This window comes from Megalops cyprinoides, chromosome 15, assembly GCF_013368585.1.
Source record: "Megalops cyprinoides isolate fMegCyp1 chromosome 15, fMegCyp1.pri, whole genome shotgun sequence".
Classification (NCBI taxonomy): Eukaryota; Metazoa; Chordata; class Actinopteri; order Elopiformes; family Megalopidae; genus Megalops; species Megalops cyprinoides.
The window spans coordinates 4,056,945-4,078,791 of record NC_050597.1 but is presented as its reverse complement, the minus strand read 5'-3'; the positions used below and the strand labels follow the sequence as shown (position 1 = coordinate 4,078,791).

At 45.0% G+C, this 21,847-nt stretch overlaps 2 protein-coding genes and 1 long non-coding RNA gene across 3 annotated transcripts in view; 1 reads left to right on the top strand and 2 right to left on the bottom strand.

Moving 5' to 3' along the window:
• The window catches only part of col17a1b (collagen, type XVII, alpha 1b), a 30,526-nt gene extending 21,805 nt beyond the window's left edge, over positions 1–8,721 (bottom strand). Inside the window, exons 1-7 of the mRNA XM_036547181.1 lie at positions 8,709–8,721; positions 7,841–8,059; positions 7,514–7,561; positions 6,955–6,996; positions 6,727–6,774; positions 5,778–5,921; positions 5,404–5,580 (exon numbers count right to left, since the gene is read on the bottom strand). Of these exons, the coding sequence (XP_036403074.1) occupies positions 5,404–5,580; positions 5,778–5,921; positions 6,727–6,774; positions 6,955–6,996; positions 7,514–7,561; positions 7,841–8,059; positions 8,709–8,721 (691 nt within the window). The remainder of the gene's footprint in view (positions 1–5,403; positions 5,581–5,777; positions 5,922–6,726; positions 6,775–6,954; positions 6,997–7,513; positions 7,562–7,840; positions 8,060–8,708) is intronic.
• Positions 8,722–8,859: 138 nt separating this feature from the next.
• Positions 8,860–14,125, bottom strand: LOC118789734. The gene is made up of 3 exons (XR_005005477.1): positions 14,038–14,125; positions 9,882–9,955; positions 8,860–8,901 (listed from the first exon to the last, which is right to left on the bottom strand). It is a non-coding gene; the product is annotated as an uncharacterized LOC118789734 (long non-coding RNA).
• Positions 14,126–19,387: 5,262 nt separating this feature from the next.
• sfr1 (SWI5-dependent homologous recombination repair protein 1) lies at positions 19,388–21,328 on the top strand. The gene is made up of 4 exons (XM_036547180.1): positions 19,388–19,692; positions 20,155–20,248; positions 20,545–20,919; positions 21,137–21,328. Exons 2-4 carry the CDS (start codon positions 20,156–20,158, stop codon positions 21,326–21,328), a joined length of 660 nt encoding a protein of 219 aa, XP_036403073.1. The 5' UTR covers positions 19,388–19,692; position 20,155.
• Positions 21,329–21,847: the final 519 nt, after the last annotated feature.

The following is a 21,847-nucleotide window of genomic DNA, read 5'->3' as shown; positions in this document are numbered from 1 at the left end:
CTATCTGATATGTATGCCTTATTATAATTCAATAATACAATTGTCGGAGCTCAGGCAGGGACTCAGGCGCGGACCACGGGAGCGTCGGGTTCCGTGCGTCTTTAATGGAATCGTCAGGCAAAGCGCTACTCCGAAAACAGGCAGGGTCGAAAACCGGGAGACAGTCCGTGGGCAAAGCAAGGATCGGGAAGTCGGAGCAGGCAAGGTCGGGGAACCGGACAGGCAGGCAATCAAGCAAACAAGGCAAGGGGGCAGGCAAAAACGAGGTCAGGGTACAAGCAGGGTCGAGAAACGGAAAACAGGCAGACAGAAGCATAAAGCAAACGCGGGGACGAAACAGGCGAAAAACACTGTGACGAACTAGCAACCGGACAGGGAAAAGCAGGGAACATATAGGGCAAGGCTGACGAGGGGATGGAAAGCAGGTGTGCAGGCAATCAGGCGGGCGGAGACCGGGCGGGGAGCGGGGCAGGAAAAACACAGGGAAAACAAAAGCACGACAGCTAAGGAGGCGGAGCACTGACAGTACCCCCCCCTCTACGGACGCCCCCAGGCGTCCTAGCGGGTGCGCCAGGATGCCGGCGGTGGAAGTCCCTGATGAGGGCAGGATCCAGGATGTCCCTGGCAGGGACCCAACACCTCTCCTCGGGGCCGTAGCCCTCCCAGTCAACCAGGTACTGGAGTCCGCGCCCCCGTCGCCTAACCTTAAGCAGGCGGCGCACAGTGTATGCCTTTGTCCCGTCGATCAGGCGAGGAGGTGGAGGAGCCCGCGGAGCCGGGCAGAGGGGGCTACGGACGACGGGCTTGATCCTGGAGACATGGAAGGTGGGATGTATGCGGCGGAGAGAGAGCGGTAGCTTGAGGCGGACCGCCGCGGGACCGATCACCTTGGCGATAGGGAACGGCCCGATGAAGCGAGGAGTGAGCTTGCGGGAGTCTGTCCTGAGGGGAAGATCCCTAGTGGAGAGCCACACCCGCTGACCCAGGCGATAGCGGGGGGCTTTGGAGCGGCGGCGGTCGGCGAAGCGTTTAGTCTGGGCTGAGGCTCGCAGCAGGGCGAGCCGCGCACGCCTCCAGGTGCGGTGACAACGCCGGATAAACGCCGCTGCTGAGGGGACGCCGACCTCCTCCTCCTGGGCTGGGAACAGGGGGGGCTGGTAACCAAGACAGCACTGAAAGGGAGACAGTCCCGACGACGACGAGGGCAGGGAGTTGATGGCGTACTCCACCCATGGCAGTTGCTGGCTCCATGCTGACGGCTCTTGGGAGGTGAGACACCGCAGCACAGTCTCCAGTTGCTGGTTCGCCCGCTCGGCTTGGCCGTTGGACTGGGGGTGGAAACCGGACGACAAACTGACCGTGGCGCCCAGCAGCCTGCAAAAAGCCCTCCAGAAGTGAGAGGTGAACTGGGGACCCCGATCAGACACCACGTCAATGGGCAGCCCGTGCAGCCTGAACACGTGGTGTACGAGCAGTTGGGCGGTTTCTCTGGCAGAGGGGAGCTTGGGGAGTGGAACGAAGTGGACGGACTTGGAAAACCGATCGACGATGGTGAGGATGGTGGTGTTACCATTAGATGGGGGCAGACCGGTGACGAAATCCAGCGCAATGTGGGACCAGGGTCGTCGGGGAACCGGCAGGGGTTGCAGCAGACCAGCAGGCGGCTGGTTAGACGTCTTGTTTCGGGCGCAGACCGAGCAGGCAGAAACAAAGCTGCGGACGTCCTCTTTAATGGTGGGCCACCAGAACCGCCGACTGATGAACACCGCCGTACGTCGGGCGCCGGGATGGCCGGCGAGTCTGGACGAGTGTCCCCATTGCAGGACCTGGGATCGGACTGAACGGGGAACGAAGAGGCGATTAGGGGGACAGGAGCTGGGACCCGGTTCGGTCCGGAGAGCGGCGTGGACGATGGTCTCGATGTCCCATTGCGCCGCTGCGACCAGGCATCGGGCAGGCAAAATGGTGCTGGGTTCCTGGATCTCGTCTGCTGGCGCGAACAGGCGAGACAGAGCATCGGGTTTCCCATTCTTGGTTCCCGGTCGGTAGGACAGAGTGAAGTCGAACCGGGAAAACAGCAGGGACCAGCGGGCCTGTCGGGGGTTCAGACGCTTAGCCGACCTGATGTATTCCAGGTTCTTATGATCGGTCCACACCAGGAACGGCGTCTTCGCCCCCTCCAGCCAATGCCTCCACTCCTCCAGCGCCAGTTTCACAGCAAGTAGCTCCCGGTCACCGATGTCGTAATTACGCTCAGAGGGTGAAAGACGGTGGGAGTAGTAAGCACATGGGCGGAGCTTGTTGTCGGAAGCGGAGCGTTGTGAAAGGACGGCCCCCACTCCCACGTCCGAGGCGTCCACCTCCACGACGAACTGTCGGGCAGGATCGGGCTGGGTTAGAATGGGCGCTGAGGTGAAGCGGCCCTTCAGGTTGCGAAATGCCTCCTCGGCTCCCGGGGACCAGGTAAAAGCCCTATTGACAGACGTCAAAGCAGTGAGGGGAGCCGCTACCGTGCTGTAATTCCGAACGAAGCGGCGGTAAAAATTTGCAAAGCCGAGGAAGCGCTGCAGCTCTCGACGGGAAGTGGGGCGAGGCCACTCCTCTACTGCTCGCACTTTCTGCCGGTCCATTTGGATCTCTCCCGCTGTGATCACGAATCCCAGGAAGGAGACGGTCTTCCGATGGAATTCGCATTTCTCCGCTTTGACATACAGGTGATTCTCCAGCAGGCGCTGGAGAACCCGACGGACATGCTGAACGTGTTCGGACAGGGAGCGGGAGAAGATGAGTATGTCGTCTAGGTAAACGAAGACAAACCGGTTCAGCATGTCCCGGAGCACATCGTTTACCAGAGACTGAAACACAGCGGGGGAATTCATTAACCCGAACGGCATGACCAAATATTCATAGTGCCCGGATGGAGTGTTGAAGGCAGTCTTCCACTCGTCTCCCTCACGGATACGGACCAGGTGGTAAGCGTTGCGGAGGTCGAGTTTGGTGAAGACGGTGGCCCCTTGCAACGACTCAAAAGCAGCGGACAGGAGCGGTAGGGGGTAGCGATTCTTAACGGTGATGGCATTGAGACCCCGGTAATCAATGCAGGGACGGAGAGAGCCGTCCTTCTTACCGACGAAGAAAAACCCCGCCCCGGCAGGCGAGGAGGATGGGCGGATGATCCCGGCGGCTAGGGACTCCCGGATGTAGCGATCCATGGCCTTCCTCTCCGGCGGAGACAGGGAGTACAGGCGCCCCCTCGGGGGTGAGGAGCTGGGCAGGAGATCAATCGCACAGTCGTAGGGGCGATGCGGAGGAAGCGAGGTGGCGCGGGACTTACTGAAGACTGGCTTCAAGTCCAGGTACTCCAGCGGCACTGCTGACAGGTCCGGGAATTCCTCGGGTGCGGCGGCGTCAGGTGACATCGGAGTCAGAGCATCGCGAAGACAGTGAGAATGGCAGAACGGGCTCCAACCCAGAATCTTGTTGCCCTGCCAGTCAACGTGGGGGTTGTGCTGAGCTAGCCAGGGATGGCCCAGGACCACGGAAGCTTGTGGGGTGTCTAGCACGTGCAAAACGATCTCTTCGCGATGGTTGCCGGAGATGAGGAAGCTCACGGGGGGGGTAGCGTGGGTGATGCGGACCAGAGGGGCCCCGGTGATGGCGTGGGCTTCTAGCGGTGAGTGCAGCGGGATACGGGGTAGCTGCAATCGGGCCGCCAAGCCGGCATCAATGAAACTCCCATCAGCCCCCGAATCGATTAAAACAGAGACAGCATGGGAACGACCCCCGATGAGCAGAGTGGCCGAAAACAGGGGGCGGATCTCAGGGGACTGGCTTAAAGGGGTCACGCTCACCTGTACTCCCCCTGCTACGGGTGAGCGCTGGCTTTTAACAGGGCAGGTCGCCACGAAATGCCCTGGCAGACCGCAGTACAGGCAGGCTCCGGCGCTAATCCTCCTCTGTCGCTCGGCAGGGGACAGGCGAGTCATGCGAGTGCGGTCTACTTGCATCGGCTCCGGGGAAGTAGGCGGCAGAATGGCGGGGCTACGCGCAACCGGTGCGGGCAGTTCTTTGAAGGGGCTCAGCAATCCACTGGCTCCTCTCTCCCGGCACCGCTGCGACAGGCGCTGGTCGACACGGATGGCCAGATCCACCAGGGCGTCAAAGCTGGAGGGCAGTTCCCGAGTAGCCAGCTCGTCCTTGATGGACTCCGAAAGGCCGTGAAGAAAGGCGTCGTACTGCGCCGTAGTATTCCAGCCAGTGGTGGCAGCGAGAGTGCGAAAGTCTATCGCAAAGTCCGACACTGACCGGCGCCCCTGGCGAATCCTGAGCATCTCCCTTGCAGCCTCGCGACCGTGTCTGGATCGGTCGAAGACCCTCCTCATCTCCTCAGCAAAGGCTGTGAAGGACTGGCAGAAAGAGACGCCGGCGTCCCAGACCGCAGTGCCCCACTCCCTGGCACGTCCCGTCAGCAGGGTAACGACGTAAGCGATCCTCGCCCGGTCCGTGGGAAACGTGGAGGGCTGCAGTTCGAAAACCAGAGAGCACTGGGAGAGGAACGACCGACAGGTTCCTGGATCTCCCGCGTATGACTCGGGAGGAGGCAGACGGGGCTCCCGGCTCGGGGGTACTGGTGAAACTGGTGGGGGAGCTGCCGCAGGCGGCGAGAGGCGATTACCCTGGCTCAGCTGCAGCTGTTGCAGCTGGGACGTGACGCTGGCGAGGCTGGCAGCGAGGCCCTCCAGGGACCGGCCGATGGCTCCCAGCTGGGACTGGTGCCCCCCCAACAACGCGCCCTGCAGCTCCAGTGCAGCCCGCAGCTGGGCTAGGTCCGCTGAGTCCATGGTGGCTAGTTCGTACTGTCGGAGCTCAGGCAGGGACTCAGGCGCGGACCACGGGAGCGTCGGGTTCCGTGCGTCTTTAATGGAATCGTCAGGCAAAGCGCTACTCCGAAAACAGGCAGGGTCGAAAACCGGGAGACAGTCCGTGGGCAAAGCAAGGATCGGGAAGTCGGAGCAGGCAAGGTCGGGGAACCGGACAGGCAGGCAATCAAGCAAACAAGGCAAGGGGGCAGGCAAAAACGAGGTCAGGGTACAAGCAGGGTCGAGAAACGGAAAACAGGCAGACAGAAGCATAAAGCAAACGCGGGGACGAAACAGGCGAAAAACACTGTGACGAACTAGCAACCGGACAGGGAAAAGCAGGGAACATATAGGGCAAGGCTGACGAGGGGATGGAAAGCAGGTGTGCAGGCAATCAGGCGGGCGGAGACCGGGCGGGGAGCGGGGCAGGAAAAACACAGGGAAAACAAAAGCACGACAGCTAAGGAGGCGGAGCACTGACAACAATCTTAGCGCTATAATTTAGGAATGCATATGTCCTGTGAGCCAGGGAGCGGAGGCTGACCTGACAGTGAGGAGGGACAGGTGGAGGCGATGAGGTTGCCGTCAGAGGACAGGTTTTTGGTGCCGGTGTGGTAGCTGCTCCCGCTGACAGCTGAGAAGCCAGAGGGCAGCGTGGAGCTGGTCCATGTGTACGAGGGCAGAACTGAATCCAGAATGGCTGTGTCATACTGCGCAGACACTGGAAGGGCAACATGGGGTTAGCCGAGGCCAAGGTTCGGAGATTACGGTAAACGCAGCGTCCCTGCATATGCTGTGTGTCAGGCACAAACCAAGACAAGCAGTGCCTTTCTCAGTGTATTTCACCCAGCCCACAGCTGAGACGTTTGTGCTGCAGCTGTGTCCCTTGTGTTTGATTGGTTTGATCGTGTCCTGTACCTGACTGGGATCCCTCGGTGACGATCCTGGTCTCCACAGTGGCTTTCTGGGGAATGGGGAGGGTGCTGGAGGGGGAGCGGGTGGGGCTGACGCTGCTGGACCGATTGCCCTTCAGCAGCCTCTTCACATCGTCCAGCTCCGTCCCTGCAAAGGCATGAAGGTACAGGGATTCACCATGTTCAATGGTGCCATGGCATCGCCATGGAGATACAGGATTCACCATGTTCAGCGTTACTATGGCATCACTATAGAGACAGAGGAACTGTCTGTGTTCGATGTTACCATGGCATCACAATGGCGATACAGGGATTCATTACATCCAGCATTTGTGCCACATGTCCTAAGGATGCTCTCACAGTGTACACTGTCAGAGAGTTACATCCTGCAACATGAAATGGAACTCAAAACAATGCGCAATAATCATTGACTAATTGTGTTACACACAGGCGAGTAAAACAGACATGGTGTGAAATCATCAACCACCAGTAGCCCTGTACCTCTTAAAGCCTAATGTGGTTTCCTTCCCCCTGCAAACAAAAGTTAAAGCCCTACCCAACACATGAAACCAGGAATCGAGTATATCATAAAAACACATACATGTAGACAACAGATCACTTGTGCCTACAGCAGACATCAACAAAATGAACCAATGAATATTTTCAACAAAAAGTTGAAAAAGAGAGGGCAGTTACTTCCAGCTGTGTGACTGATGTCCCATCAATGTATTTCATTACTGTTTTGTCATTATTCTTAATCATTTCTGAGAGACCCAGCAGTACTATTTCTATTTCTAGGTAAATGGAAGGAACATGGTTCTGTATCAGAGAAGAGCAGACACAGGGAGACCTTTTTTTTTATTTAACCCCGCATTTATTACATATGTATTATTATTATTAGATTGTGTGAGAAATCATGTGATTCTATGTGATTGTTGCAATTGTGCACTTACATCTGGTAGAAGGAGAGGCACTCTGCAGTCTTGCTCTGATTTCACTCTCTGAAAGGGGAAGGAGAATAAAAGAATGTAACACATCTACACCTGTGTACACCTGTACACCTACACCAGCTCAGATCAGCTGGATCTGAGCATTCTTTCCTGTTTTACTACATGAAAAATTCAATTTGCCATACATTGTGAATCAATTGGAGCTCTTGATAAGCCTGTCAATCACTTTACCTCTGCTATGGCTCCTCCCCCTAGTTGAAGCGCCAGAAGAGCCTGAAAAAAGGGAAAAATAACTGAGATGCAAGGACGCTGAACCCAAAGCAAGGAGCAGAAATGAACAGAGAAGAGCTGGAATGCAGATAATACTCTCTCACTAACACACACTGCTCTGCCCGGTTCTCCCTCATACTGTAGCACACGGTGTTCATAGTTTTAATTTATGTAACTAATAAAACAGAGCCTTTTAAAACACCAATTATTTTAAGTGTAAACAGTATTCAGTTCCATTTAAAGTAATACCGTATCATATTGATTCCAATCAGTGTAATAGTCTTTGTTCACAAAAAATCCAAACGCAAGTATCAACATATCAAACAAAAAGCACTATTTATGTTAAGCAAATAAAAGCATCCATGGATTCAGCTCACAGTGAACAAATGCATTTGATGTTGCAGTGATATCCATATGAATCGAAGTGACCATATCTGATTCCTCTAGATGACTTATTTCTTGGAAATACATCACCATGTAAACCCTATCCCTGTGAGGTATTGGTGTATACAGGTCTTACCGTACTCTTTCCTTGTGTATTCTGGGGAGGAGTTCCCACTGGAACTTTCTGGGAGTGAAAACAGGTGGAAGAGCAGGGTGGTGTTTAAAATGAACTTATGTAACAGGTCAATGCAAACTGATACATACTGAATGCAGATATCAATCCTCTTCCCCTTCACTGCCAAACAGGAGCGTATCACATTGCAGATAAAAAAATCTGTCATTTAGCAACGCAACTGTAATGTAATTACAGCAGTGTAACTTATCCATTTGTTCTCGAATGATATGTGAGTGAGCAGCTCCGCCTGAATGCCAGGCTGGCACAGACTGGCACAGATGCACTCACCTTCGTACCCGCCCGAGCGACTGGCCACCGCCTTCCTCTGGTAGCCAGGGGAGTAGGCCTGGCCCCTCCTGGCCCCGGACCCGGAAGCGGACGAGATGGATCCCCCCTTTGTGACCATAGAGAAGGACCCTGAGGTCCCTCGGGAGCCCCCCTTGGAACTTCCCCCAGATCCGCCCCCCGACCCACCTCCAGAGAAACCTCCAGAGAAACCTCCAGAGGCTGCCAGGCAACAGAACACAGAGACCGATCAGTCACAGAGGCCGATCAATCACAGAGACCACAGATCAATCACCTGGAACCATCCACATTCAGCTTTCTACAAACAGTCTGCACAGGGGCACGCAATACAGAGAACCTTCATATCTCAGCACTAAATAACATGTTATTATTAATAATGAATTGTAAATACTTTTTCTCAAATTTAAATGCATTGTACGAGTTGACCATTAGGCAGGGAATTTGCAATATTAAAACCAAAAACTCATGGACAACAAATCAGTTAATGAATATGTTGCTCCTTGAAGGCCTATATGGGCATGTGGGAAAATATAATATTTAAAATGAGAGGCTGCAAGGAGAGTATGAATTCTTCGGTTTTCCCTCTGCACACAGGAAGTAATGGACATGCCCCTTCACCATCCTCTGGTGGTGAACAAAGGAACAACAACCAAAGTTGATGACTCAACACAGCTACAAATAAGGGCCATTTAAATATATGAGCGTAAAATTGGATAAAATTATCCATAATTTTATTAACGTTGTTTGCGCGTGCACAATGTGTCATCAGCATAAAAGAGCACGATTTTGACCTTTTATTGGCTTAGAGGTCGCGAGTTGTGTCTAGCGATTTTTATCATAGAAGTGCTACCTTGGTGCCACATTTACTTCTAATATGGACAGGTAAAAACAGTTAAACAGGTAAACGCTGATTTACAAAGGTTTACAGACTGTGTTTTTCATCTAACTCAAGTGATGATGCTGATTAAAGACAAACAGTAGAGAGAACTCACTTGGAGGCAGCGATGTCAGCCTGGTTGTCGTGGTTACAGTTTCTGTGACAACTAGAAAGAGAACAGTACATACAGAAAGTTACAAAAATGGAAAACTAAAGAAGAAAGTTCCGCTAGAAAGATAACAAGTGCAATGAATACAAATACTATGGCACAAAGGTGAATACAAAAAGTATGTATTACATATGTATGGTCATACCTTGCATTTGAAATCTACGAAAGTGCCTCATTCATGAACTTTATTTCATAATTAGTATTAACTCAATAACACACTGTCATCAATCAACATCTGTGAATATTGAAGCTACAGTGATATTTTCTTCAAGGCAGGAACTCCTGGATACTGAGAAAATCTTTACTCTCATGACCTTCCAATGAAATAATCAACATCACAGGTTATGAATATTCATATAACCTTTGACATTGCCCTTTAGGTAACCTTGCTGGATGCAAGTTGCTGTAAGCAAGAAATGGCAGGAGTTACACACATCTTTAGCATTTCCTGGCAAATAAATGACCAGACAAGTGATACTATCTGACAGAAACATTTTAAACATTGTTTAGAGAATTATGCTGTGGTATAAACCATTCATAAACATGAGTTAATCCCATCTGATAAATGAAGATGTTTGGTTGTAGATTGCTGATCCAAGACAAATCAGCTTTCCTGAAACCTCTCCATATTTTTGACATTGAGGAAAAAATGGAGGTGCACATTATACTGGTTTTTACTTTCAGGTTTAACAGTAAAACTGATCTAACGGATCATTTAATTCCAGGACATTTGAGACTTCTATTCAATGAGGACGGTAACTCTGAAGAGCCACTAGGTGGCGCATTGCACCTACAGTGAGCAGCGGGAGAGGTAACCTCTACTGATGTAACTGTTCCACAGAATAGGAAATGAGGCCTGTATTTTGCACCTTTGAAGAGCATGAAGATTAATCTGGCTCCCCTCTGATTCTGGTTTTCATTTTTGAGCTGCTGGTGACAGTGATTATACTTTCTGACTCCCAACAAGAAATTCTTACCTTTGCCTGAAACTCCTGAACTCCCACCAGAATTGTTTCTATGTCTTGTTGTTAAATAGTCCATTCCATGCTACCTATTAAAGAAAATGAATTTGACTAAAGGCAAAAACAATGCATACCTTGATAACTTAAATTAATTTCAAACGCAGTGCAAATGGAAATACAATTTAAACAGCAAGACCACAACCATCAAGACAAAATGCCCTGCAAGAATAGATTTTGACCAGGTCAGTGTACTAAACAAGATTCTCCCCCATCATGTGAATGAGATATCACTATCACAACCACCACTATTCTGCTGACAATTAGGAAATATTTTGTATTATTTCATATTCCACCATTACATGAATAAGCCTTACAGTTATCTCAACCCTTGGAGTGTAGTTACTAGCTGATTCAAATTCAGCTCAAGGGTGAGTACTACAGATGAAAGGTTTGGTGATTACTAATGTTCAGCCTTTTCAATTTCACTAATCACAGAACAATTAGCAGGCGCTAACACAAGAAAGGTGGAACAATCAATATACAGCATTATGACACTGTTACATCAAGTTTCTCTCCCGTAAGCTTTAAGGATTCTTCAGCTGTTGATTGTACTTAGCATTAAGTACTGGTTTCACGCTAAGGTTTTGCAAAAGCAGAGGCTATAGCTTGTGACAGTTTATATGCTCCTCTGCTGCAGTGGGCTGTTGAGTACGTAAGAGGATCCCAAGCTTTCCTTATTGTCTCATTAGACTGAGGTTTGATTGATACCACATCTTAAAAATGAATTTATTGCATTGCATAGCACATTCATCATATTGTTATATACCCTCACTGGTATGACACACAACAAGTGAACTTTTAAAACTGTAAACTGTCTCTCTCTGTCTCTCTCTCTCAGCCTATAATTACTATTACTGAGATCATAATCACAAATTATCTGTGCTGTTTGGGCTTGTAGTATTTCATGAGCTGAAAGCTGTCGTTACAACATTTAATTAAATTGTGGTTTACGGCACATTTTTCTTCAAGTTTAAAAAGGACAAAACGTACATCGGATTCCACATGAGCATTTGGACTTCCATCTCACCACTAGTGGGCAGTATTCATCTTAGATACACTCACATCATGAACAACTGCTTCTGAAATCTCAAGGCAGAAGTTGCCTGTAAGTGCTGATCTAGGACAAGTTTCCCCAGGCACAACTGTAAACGTGACCTTGATAAGATAAACAGAAAATTGGTATTAGATCAGCACTTGCGGGCACCTTCTGCTTGTATTCCAAATACATTGTGTTGACACTGCAAGTGAAAAGGAACAATAATAAGCAACTGAAAACCACATTTAATGTGCTATTTGGTTAAGAGTGTACAGAACATCATTGCAAGGGATAATCCTTAAAGGTATAGCAAATCCCTCAGATTACAGGTATATAATCCAAGGATCCTGAGACCCACAGTTTATTACCCAATATCATGTAGTGAAATCGAATTTGTGGAGAGCATCCTCTTATGAGCAGTCTACATCAGCATGAAACAAATGATCTCACATTCACCTTCCTGAAAACTATTTGGCCAAAGACTAAATCGTACTGTGGATTTCAAAATCTGAGTACCTAGTCATACTTTTTCAAATGTTTGGTTGTGAAAATCTTACACTTAGGACGTAAAAAAATGGGGCACTTAAGTTGACATGTCCATTTTTGCTAACACTGGCAGTTTAGCTGTCATCTTTAATCAGTGAGGTATGCTTGAGGTTTTAAATCTGGCATCTGGTTGAATTTCAGACTTCTGTTCAGAACTTCATTATTAACAGGCACAAACAGGCAGCAGGTACAGAACATTCTCACAAAACAATGGCATTTGCCAAGCTAGCAAACGCTCCCAAAGCTTAGGTAGCATGCCAATAAACAATTATTCAGTTTGGTTGTACTAGTATTAGAGTTTGTGGGGGCTTACTCACCCCCTGTTTCATTCTGAATCAATGTTAGATCCATTCATGTTTCTCTGTCCTGTTTGTTTAACAGATCATCTTTTCTGCTGTGCTGCAGGTAAAGGATAGTTACTGTATGTGCGGGCACAGAAGGCAAACAGAGACAGTGATTTTGTATCTGTATTACAGCAAGGTCTGTCTTTTGAAGTAATCGGCCATAGAAATCCTTTGGTTTCCTGAAAACAATACATTTCAATGCACTATTTCCCTATACACAAAGGAGCTCCTTTCTGCCTGGACCACACCCTTGCTGGCATCTCTAACATTATGAAAGTATTAACGCTGGAACACTGGAACGGATCCAGAGACAGCCATGTTGTCTACATTTCAAACTGTGTATATTTTGGTCCCTGAGTATGCACATGTCGTGAAACTTTTTTGTGTATACTAATTTACCATGCTTATGAACTTCAAACCGACTGTAGAGTTGTTGAAAGCTGATCGAGCTGATAGCCAGTACATGGTACACACTGATCTGAACTCAGTGGATTGTGGATGTTTCATGAGACCCATTTTAAAGATAAAGGTCAATGCGGCCATCCAGTTACAGCAGTAAGCATATTCATCAATTGATATATGTCAATGAAAGAATCTATTAAATTGTAATCCATTTGAGGACTTAACATTTGAATTTAACTGTAGTGCTGTTATCAATTCACACTGAAATTTGAAAATGAAAGCACTGCATTGGATTTCATTATATTCCTTTTTTGCCACAAAGATCACTTTGACAGTGCTTATAACCATGAAACTAAAGGATGCTATGACGTGAAAATTCACAAATGCATGCTTAAATGTTATGCTACCATGTGTCAAATAGTATTTATAAAGAACTTGCAGTTAAATGCTTTGGATGTAAACAGTGGCTCAAAAGACTTGCATTCCAGGACTGGCAACTTAGTCAAAATAACGCAGTGAAGTTGAACTTTACTTATATCTGCTTATTCAGCAAAGCACCTCTTCACATTGGCCAACATCTCCTTCTCAGCGCTTCATCCCTCATTTGGCCAGACAAAACGAACATTTGATTATTATAAGAGTGACACTGAGGATAAAAGTAGAGACAAATATTGAAATTTAATAATGCAATATGCATGACATCACTGAGTCCTGCCTATTGACAATTATTCCTGTGCTAAAGTTATAAAACATAAACATATATAACATATATATAACATGTCGAAAGCTGTGTGCTTTATCGCTTGGCTTTTGAAATATTGTTGATATTTCAGACAATATGCAGGTTTATAGTATAAAGGTTAGTGTTTCTATTATTTTTTTTAAGTCTATTGACCTCTTATTCGATATTTGTGGTGTCTGGCTACTGAAATATTTTTGGACATCAATCCTCTTCACGTTATCTATTTCCATATGCAATTAAAAGAATAATCTAAATGTTTTATTTTTTTCTGTTGTAAAAGAGAATACATCATTGGTTATCAAAGTTTGTTTGAGCGAAGTTGTCTCGGGACCACTGTCATTTAAACCGTGTAAAATGTGTGTGTTAAATTAAAGTACGATGTTGCATCCACTCGGGTATCTGACGATATCCTTTCATTTAATATTGAATATAAGCCAGAGAATAATGTAACCGAGAAAAACAGAAAAATGCAACTGAGTTTGAAACTTTTAAACCATTCCTTTTCTCCCAAGTATCTCTCATGAAATTAACGTCACATTAACTGCAAATCACCACACGGTCATATATTCCTCTCGTTTTGAGATCCCATAAATTTGCTGATACCAATACAGTCGCACTGTACTCCTTGCCTCACGCTTCTACCAAAACTGTGTCTGTTAAAGCACGTTCCCTTCGGAGTCTGCAAGATCTAATATATTCCCTCTCGAGACGATCATTCAGCGAGTACTGCCTAATACCTATAGTCGATCTGGGAAAATGCATGCTGCTGGAGTTAAAGGCAGTGATTTGTGTGCCCAGTTATTATCTAGTGGAGGACAACAAGCATCGAAACAGAAGCTCCAGAAAAGAAAGAAAGAAAAAAACTCCAAGCAGTGTGTTACAAACACAAAACTTCTCAAATGCTGGGCAACTTCTGCGATATCAGAACAAACTACCTTAATGTAATAGTGCCTTTATGGATAATACAGTGAAATGTCTTTAAAAAGTATACTCCTTGAGAAAGAAATTATACATAGGCAATGTGAAATTAATTTGCCATACCTTCTTTCAGATAACCAAGAGAATTCTCAGGGGACGTCCAAAACGAAGAAAGAATCTGGTGCAGAAACCTGTTTTCAGCGCGTCTTTATCTGGCAACTTCCCTTCGGGTTTCGCTTAGTGCTTCTGCTGTGTTCGTTGATGTAACTCTGCACTTTCTCTCCGGTCTGAAATACAAGTCTAAACAGAAGGGCTGTGCCCTCAGCCGCGCCTATGTTGTCGGCAGGTATAGCTCACACCCAAAGGACATGGGCCCTGAAGACACCAATTTTATACTTTGGGGCTGGTCGGAACTGGAAGTAGTGTCGCTGGGTGTGTGCAGGTGTGTACGGGCATGGTTAGTAAACCTTTACAGTTACACATCTACTTAACGTCCATACCACCACGTGACCGAATGATCGATCATGAATTAACATGTTCTTGAATATTTTTTTACTAAATCATATAAAAGGTCTTGTGTAAGGGACGAAGGGGTCTGCATAAGATATATAAAATATATAACCAATAAACAATTCGACCAGGTCTGTCTATTTTTGTGTATTTGTTTGCTGTACACAGTTTGTATGTTTTTAATTAACGTTCTACAGTGTTTGTTCAAGCAGTAGGCTTAAACAGCAAACATAAGTATTTGTCCCATGGTGAGGTATAACTGCTTATCTTCTCATTTGTGTACAGAAGGAGTAACGCTAGTCTGCCTTTTATCCGTCTTTCCTCCGTGCGCAAAAGATTGGCACTAATTTCATGGACGTGGAAAACAAGGTGTCTTGTTCGCTGGCTAGGAGAATGTGAAAACTCAACAAATGTTTACAGACTCTGCATCCGTAATTATATTTGCATTATTCTTGTGAATCATAAAACTTTGGGGTCATATGTAGCCTAGTCTAGAAAGCTCCAACTTTTGAAGCTGCGTGGCCTCAGATAACTGACCGCATACCGTAAAGGTTATGTTTTAATAACAGCTCGGAGAAAATTGTACCCTGGCAAATACACTGAAGTTAGACTGTCCTGTCCTTAATCAAACGACGTGTTTTGTGCACGAAGACAACAATAAAGACAGAGACAAAATGTGAATGTATTCTTAACCAACGTTTGAGCAATACGATCAGTCTACGTGCAGTATTGATTTCTTGAAACGATTCACAGTTAATATGCGTTTCCTTGTGGAATGGTGGCAAGGCAGCCTACACTGACGTTTTTCCAAAATTGTTATCAAAATTATCATGTCTCAACTTTATCAAATCAGTGACAGTTTGTACGGTACCACTTGAAGTCAGATTAGTATCAAAGTATTAGTTATTAAAACTAATATTAATTAAATTATTTGTGTGATCACATTCACGATATTAGAGATGGGTTAATACTGTGAATTGAATCACTCTGTGGAGCTTATTATCCTGTCTAAAGTGAACAGCATAGTTCAGAAAGTTTGCTGGGTGAACCATCAGACAGAAATACTTCTGTTTGCAGGCATAACTGAAAAGAGTGTAGCTGTAGGTTTTACGTGGCGAGGGCATGAAATGTTTTGCTGGGTAAATAAGGTTCTGGTGTTTCATCCAGGCATATTAAACTTGATCGAGTGATGCTGTTATATCAGTCACCCAAGTTCACACAAGCCCTCCACCTGCTGTCCCGAGGCGCAAATCTCCCCTTCCATCGCGCCACGCCCTAGAGAAGTATCCACCCCTGCATGACTCATTAGCCTTTAACTCCGCCCCCGCTAAACCACCCTGAATGTGGGAAAGTAACACTCCTGTTGAACTGCTGAATTTAATGACAGGCTGCTATAGCTCCACCAATTATCCGCTAAATCTCTCTCTCATTTTAGTTTGAATTTGGTCATGAGTTTGTTTATCGTCTTCTAATGTAGAATAGTTATGGTTTGTTGATTATTAATGACACTCCTTGCACTCTACATCTTTTAAAGTTACAGTGGGTAATTTTACAGGCATTTGGAAAACAGTGAACTTCATACAGAACAGTGTACAAACCAAATACATATGGTTATGACAGCTGTAAACCTCATATGATTTTCATGAGATATTATCAAGAAAATGTGTGATTTGGCTTGGTTTATTTTTAGAATCCGAGCATGAATAGTTGCAATGTGATCTATCTATTCCTGAGGATGACTGAGGCAGAAAACAGGGACACAAAAGGTGTTTTGCTTTTTATCTAAATATTTTATCTAAATAGTGTACATTGCAGCATTTGCTTAGGAACAACAACAAATGACAATAATATAATGTGATGGCATATTACATACACAAAATGACTTCTGAAGACTGAATCAAAAAGTAGACAATGTCAGAATTGTTTATGGAGAATATGTGAACTGGATAACAAGGAAAACAAAGACTGGGGTAAAACGTATGAATTTATGAACGGGGATGTTGTATGTCAAGTGCAAGTTGTTTGAAACAACCCTGGAGCAGGTTAAGAGGTGGAGATATTCAGGCAGATATTAAACACTTAAGATAATGTCAGAGCATGGTGAGTAATGGAGGGTCACATAATGCATAAAAAAACTTTGCCTTGGGAATCTGATTCATTTCTTTCAATTTGTCACCAGTGTTTTATTCTTGCTTCTGACTCATTGCTAAATTGAATCTGAGCATTATGAATACTGTCTCAACGTGTTGCAGGTTTGTATCTCTGAAGCACGGGTCTTGGTTACCTGGTAACCAAAAGTTCCCCAATTTGCACTCCCTTCCTAAACCACATCAAATGTATCCCAGATACCTTTAGCACACACCCAGGAATGGTAATTGTACATGACATATGTTACAGTCTAAGTGAGCTTTGAGCTGAATACCATTCATTGCCCATTGCTTGTCACCGCAAATGCTTACCGCTTCATTCTGATTACAGCTCAATTTCCGTCTGTGAATATATTGGCCAAAATATGCAGGACTCCATTGGGGGACTGTTCCCAATATTTCATGGATTTTTCCTGTATGGAGGTGTGTCTAACTGAAAGAGTCATTAATATCCTAGTTATGGAAGATTACCAATCTTCATGTTGAAACTGTATGTCACCTGGATTTACCTTACAGCATAAAGCTGATTGGGGGTTCTTCTTGTATTTACCTTGTACTTCTCTGCATGAGTTTACTTGCCCGTTCTGTACCAAACTTTAATTCATCTTCCACCATGTGCTGCTCTGCATTCCACCCTTCATAACGGCTGCTGCCCCTTTCTACGCCTGACTTGCCAATATCATGTTTAAATATTTTTGAGTTTATTATTTTATTTTCTTTTTAGCTTCACCTGGAAATTAAGCGAAACTAAAGATAAAGCTATATGTTTAAGACACTGCTGTTCCTTGGAAAGTTATTGCATTGTTTGCCACATACAGTATGTTCAAAGAAATTTTTAAATACTTGAAATGTCTGCACATAAGATACAACTTCAAGCCATGCAGTCAAGGAATACAAAAACAATGTAATAAAATCATCCACTTTAAGACCGTTTCCCATGTAAGTGAATAGTTTATAAGTTATTTTCTGTAGAAGAACATGTCTAATAGATCTATTGTGTTCTTAATTTGCTGTCTTTGTGTAACTAAACCTATCAATATAACTTCTCATGTTTTCCTTCACTACATAGTCTGAATGCAGCTGAATTTAAAAAGCAATGATGAATAAATTTAACATTAAGTCTACAAGAGTTAACAACGCTTTTATAGTGGTGGGCTATATTGTAAGTATCAGACTGAGATGTCAGCACTCCTGTAACTCTATAGGTTAGGGGTCAAAATACCGAAAAGCTCATTCCATCCTATCACATGAAGTCACAGGACTGTTTGAATGATCACAGTATTTACACTTCAACGGCTCACATATAATTTTGTTTAAAACAGGCAAAAAAAACAGCTGTCTCCCAAATCCCTAAAACAAGATTTACTATGAACTCCAAGCTCAAGGTGAAGGAATTGGGCTGCATTAGTATTATATCCCCTGAGGCGGGTAATATCAGACAGCCAAACTGTGTTATTCAAGTCAGGGCAGGACAGGATTTCCATCCTCTCCCTGCCACACCCTTATGCTGGAGGTGCAAGAAAAGAAGAAACAGCCAATTCTAAGCCAGAATATCACCAGTAGGATTTACTAATACATTCTAAACATACGGGGCAGTCTTGAAAACTAACCGTGACATAGGATTTGATAACTTACTCAGGGTAATTCACAATCTTGTCTTTCCCGTTTGTTCAGTAAATCCTGTTTTAAATCTATAGAGCAGTGTTTCTCAATCCTACTCCTGGAGCCCCCCTGTCCTGCATATCTTCTGTCTATCCTTGCTCCAAACACACCTGATTGAAATTGTTCAGTCAGGTAGGTAGAGCAGGAAAAGATGGAAAACGTGCAGAGCAGGGGGATCCCAGGAGCAGGATTGAGAATCAGTGCTATAGAGGTATGTTGCTGGACGTTATTGAACAGTAGCCTACTCTTAGTGCTCTATTGTGATACAACCAAAGTGACGTTTTAAAACAACGGTCGTTTGAGATCATTTTAGGAGACACTCTTACTGAAAGCAAGTTACATATAGCATCAGTTCATGCAGCTTAAAATTCAACTGAAGCAATTCAGGTTACGCGAATTGCTAAAGGGTAGTTAAACAGGAGGAGAACCTCCAATTCCTTAAAACTACAACAACATCAGTAAAATATTTAGGGTCTTTTCTTCAATGAAATGCATGTGCGCCTGCTTGTGCACAGCTAAATATAACCAAATATGACGCTGAACAAAATTTCGGTAGGAACACATTAAATTCTTCACCTGAGTATGTTTAATTAATGAAAATGAATAAATAAATATGAATAAATGATTGGGTGGAAGTATTGCTAAATATGTTTTAATTATTATTTTAAAACCACAACCTGATTTCAACTATTTAGACAATCTCAAGGTTTTGTTTTTGGTTTCTCTGTCGAGTCCGCCCATTTGAGATGCAAGTGCAGTTGAAGGACTACATCTCCCATGATTCCGTTTTTATGAACTCTTTTCACCTGGAAGTGAACGTTGTTTCATACATTCAAAATTGTAAAACCGTAGGTTGTGACCAGGTGAATTTATTATTAGGCATCTAGCTAGCTGTTGGATTCATTTCACTCATGTACTGGCTTGTCTGTCCCGACTGCAGCACATCTGCTTATCTGACTTGCGAGAACGGTCACTGGAATTAAGCCAGAAGCTGGGTAGCTAGCTTGCTAACTAAACTTGCTGTCTGTTGCGCGCAAACAAGTTAGCGAGCTGCTTTCAAGGAAACTGGCTAATTAGCGAAGTTAGCTGCTTAGTTATTCGGCGTTGTTGCATGTAGTCTAACTTAACTGAATATGTCGTGATAACTCATGGGAAGTTTGCAGGCTGGCCAAGGAAGTAAAAAAAAAAGTTGCCAGCTATCTTGATAGCAAAAGGTGTGCACTAACGAACCGTGTGTGTTGTCTCGATTCAGGTCCTGTTTGTAAGCAAGGCAACTAGCTAAATTAGGCGGTACCGTGGGAGCACCTAATGGTCAAGATGACGTTAGTTTTTGTCAGCTGTATTTGATTGCTGTGAACGTTAACTGAGTTCAGTAGCCTGTCTCACTTCTGTACGGGCAGACCATCTCTTGTTAAATAATTCGTGGTGAAATTAATCTGCTGTCGGTAATTGTACCAAGGTAAAGTTGTTCAGTTAATTTCTTTTTGTTTATATCTGCTCAGGCCACCAAATTTGGGAGAGCTGTCTCGATTTAGTGTTGCCAAATGAAAACCCAAACTAACTACTAACTTGTGATCAATAACGTTGGGACCCTGTCTGGGTTTTTGATTTGAACAGACTCGAAAGAATAGAAATCATTACTTGTCCCTGTTGTAGTTTAAACACATTTAATATACATTTGTGTTATAGAACAAGTATTAAACCCACTTTTAAGACCTTAAATAACAAGAGGGAGGGGGAGTTCAGTTTTGCCTCTGCTTAAGACGGTGTACTCAAGGACGTTGACACCGAGTTAGTTTTTCCCTCTCAGACTTTATTGCCGTGCTGTCTAGTCATCTACAAATGATAGCTGTAACTGTATCGATCGAAAACTTTGCAATTACCTCATGTTAGTAAGCACATCACTTTGTTCTGTCAACAGAATGGAGACGCCAAGTACAAGTAAATCCAAACCAGTGTATCGCACACCGGACGCATCGCTACATTCTATTCCTCATACATCCTGGACCCAAAAGGTAAATACTGATAGTGAGCAGCATAAAAGAGCACGTATTGCAAATAAATTTGCGTATAATGTGTCTGTGTTGTTTTCTGTTAATTTGCATAAAGTGTTACTAAATGTCAGTTATTCACATACATATTCTGTCAGTAATGCACTTTTTTCTTTCTTTAATTTCTTTTTTCAAAAGAACAGTTTAGACTTAAACTGAGTGGCCCCAGTCAACGCATCATCCAAGAGACCCATGAATGGCATTGGTAGATTCCAGGAAAAAGTTTTTTTTTGATTTGTTTTTTTTTTTCTTTCTTTCAGCCGATGAGTGCCTCCTTGAAGGAGAGATTGAAAAGAACAAGACGGTCCTTTAAGTCCCCGTTCTCTGTGGTTAAACGACTTAAGATCGATTCGGAGGAAGAGGACCTAACCGCCTCGAAGGAAGAGAAAAGGGCAACGGTGACCGAGGAAACAGAAGACCCGCAGATCCGTCCTGAAACGGTCGATATCGACGGAAATCACAACGAGCAATCTGATAACGGAAATGACAGAGCCCAGAGCTCTTGCTCCACAGAGGGAACCGCACAGCCTTCACAGACTGACCTCCTACAGCTTCGGGACACCCTAAAGAAAGAGGTGCAAGAGAAAACGGAGACGCTGCGGAGACTGAACATGGTGAAGACGTACAGAAAGAAGGTAGCGGTTTCCATCCTGAACGTTCATTCAAGACATATAATCAGTGATCCAGTATTTGCTAAATAATACAGACCCAGTGGCTCGCAAATATTATAAAGGAGGTTATTGGAAGGGATGATGGATTGCAGAAATTAAACCATTTAAATGTGTTAAAGATTATTTTAGTATTGTACTATTCAAGAGTGTAACCAGCCGTGTTTGTGTGCTTTCTTCCCAGAATGACCTGACGCAGCTCCGGTGTCTGATCGCTAAATGGAGACGGTGCAGTCAGGCAGCGCTGTTGGAGCTCCAGTCATGTCTGCTTATAGACGGCAGGAAGGCCAACCTCTCCCAGCTGATAGACGACTTCGGTCTGGAGGATCGCATGCTGCACTTTGACCGCGATGAGGAGGACTTCACAGACGAATGAACCTGACTGCACTCTGGTACTCCTCTTTACCTTGTTCACCTGTTCCGGTGCTTGAGTTTCAAAAAACAAGTTTGTGCACTTTAACTGAGTTTTATCAACGTGTTTGCAGTGGGAGAGACTGGTTCAACTTCCTGATTTTGTGTTTACCTCTTGCTGTACCATACTGTTGACTGTTTTGATTTTTTTGTTTCTCAAATGTTTTATATAAGATTGACATTTGAAGCTTTTATTCTTCAAAATGTGTAACTTTTCTGAAAAAGGCAACCAAGTAATATACAGCTGTTTAGTTGAAAACCAAAACTGACCAGGCAGCACTACCATCAAAATGTGTTCTGTTCTGCTGTCGGGTCGCATATAGATGATTTCCTGTTTTTCCTTATAGTGCCTCAACATCAGATGTTCAGCTGTGCAAATTAAAGGCAAGAAAATTCAACGCGAATCCAATATTTATTTGTGCAAACCTTGACATTTTTATATAACACTTGAATTTACTGAAACAGTGTAATTTAACAATGTTGT

Bases quoted from the DNA above. Each gene is read 5' to 3' on its own strand.
- sfr1 (XM_036547180.1), top strand. From the start codon at position 20,156: ATGGAGACGCCAAGTACAAGTAAATCCAAACCAGTGTATCGCACACCG. The intron at 20,249-20,544 runs GTAAATACTGAT...TCTTTCTTTCAG, and splicing joins ATACATCCTGGACCCAAAAG to CCGATGAGTGCCTCCTTGAA. The intron at 20,920-21,136 runs GTAGCGGTTTCC...CTTTCTTCCCAG, and splicing joins TGAAGACGTACAGAAAGAAG to AATGACCTGACGCAGCTCCG.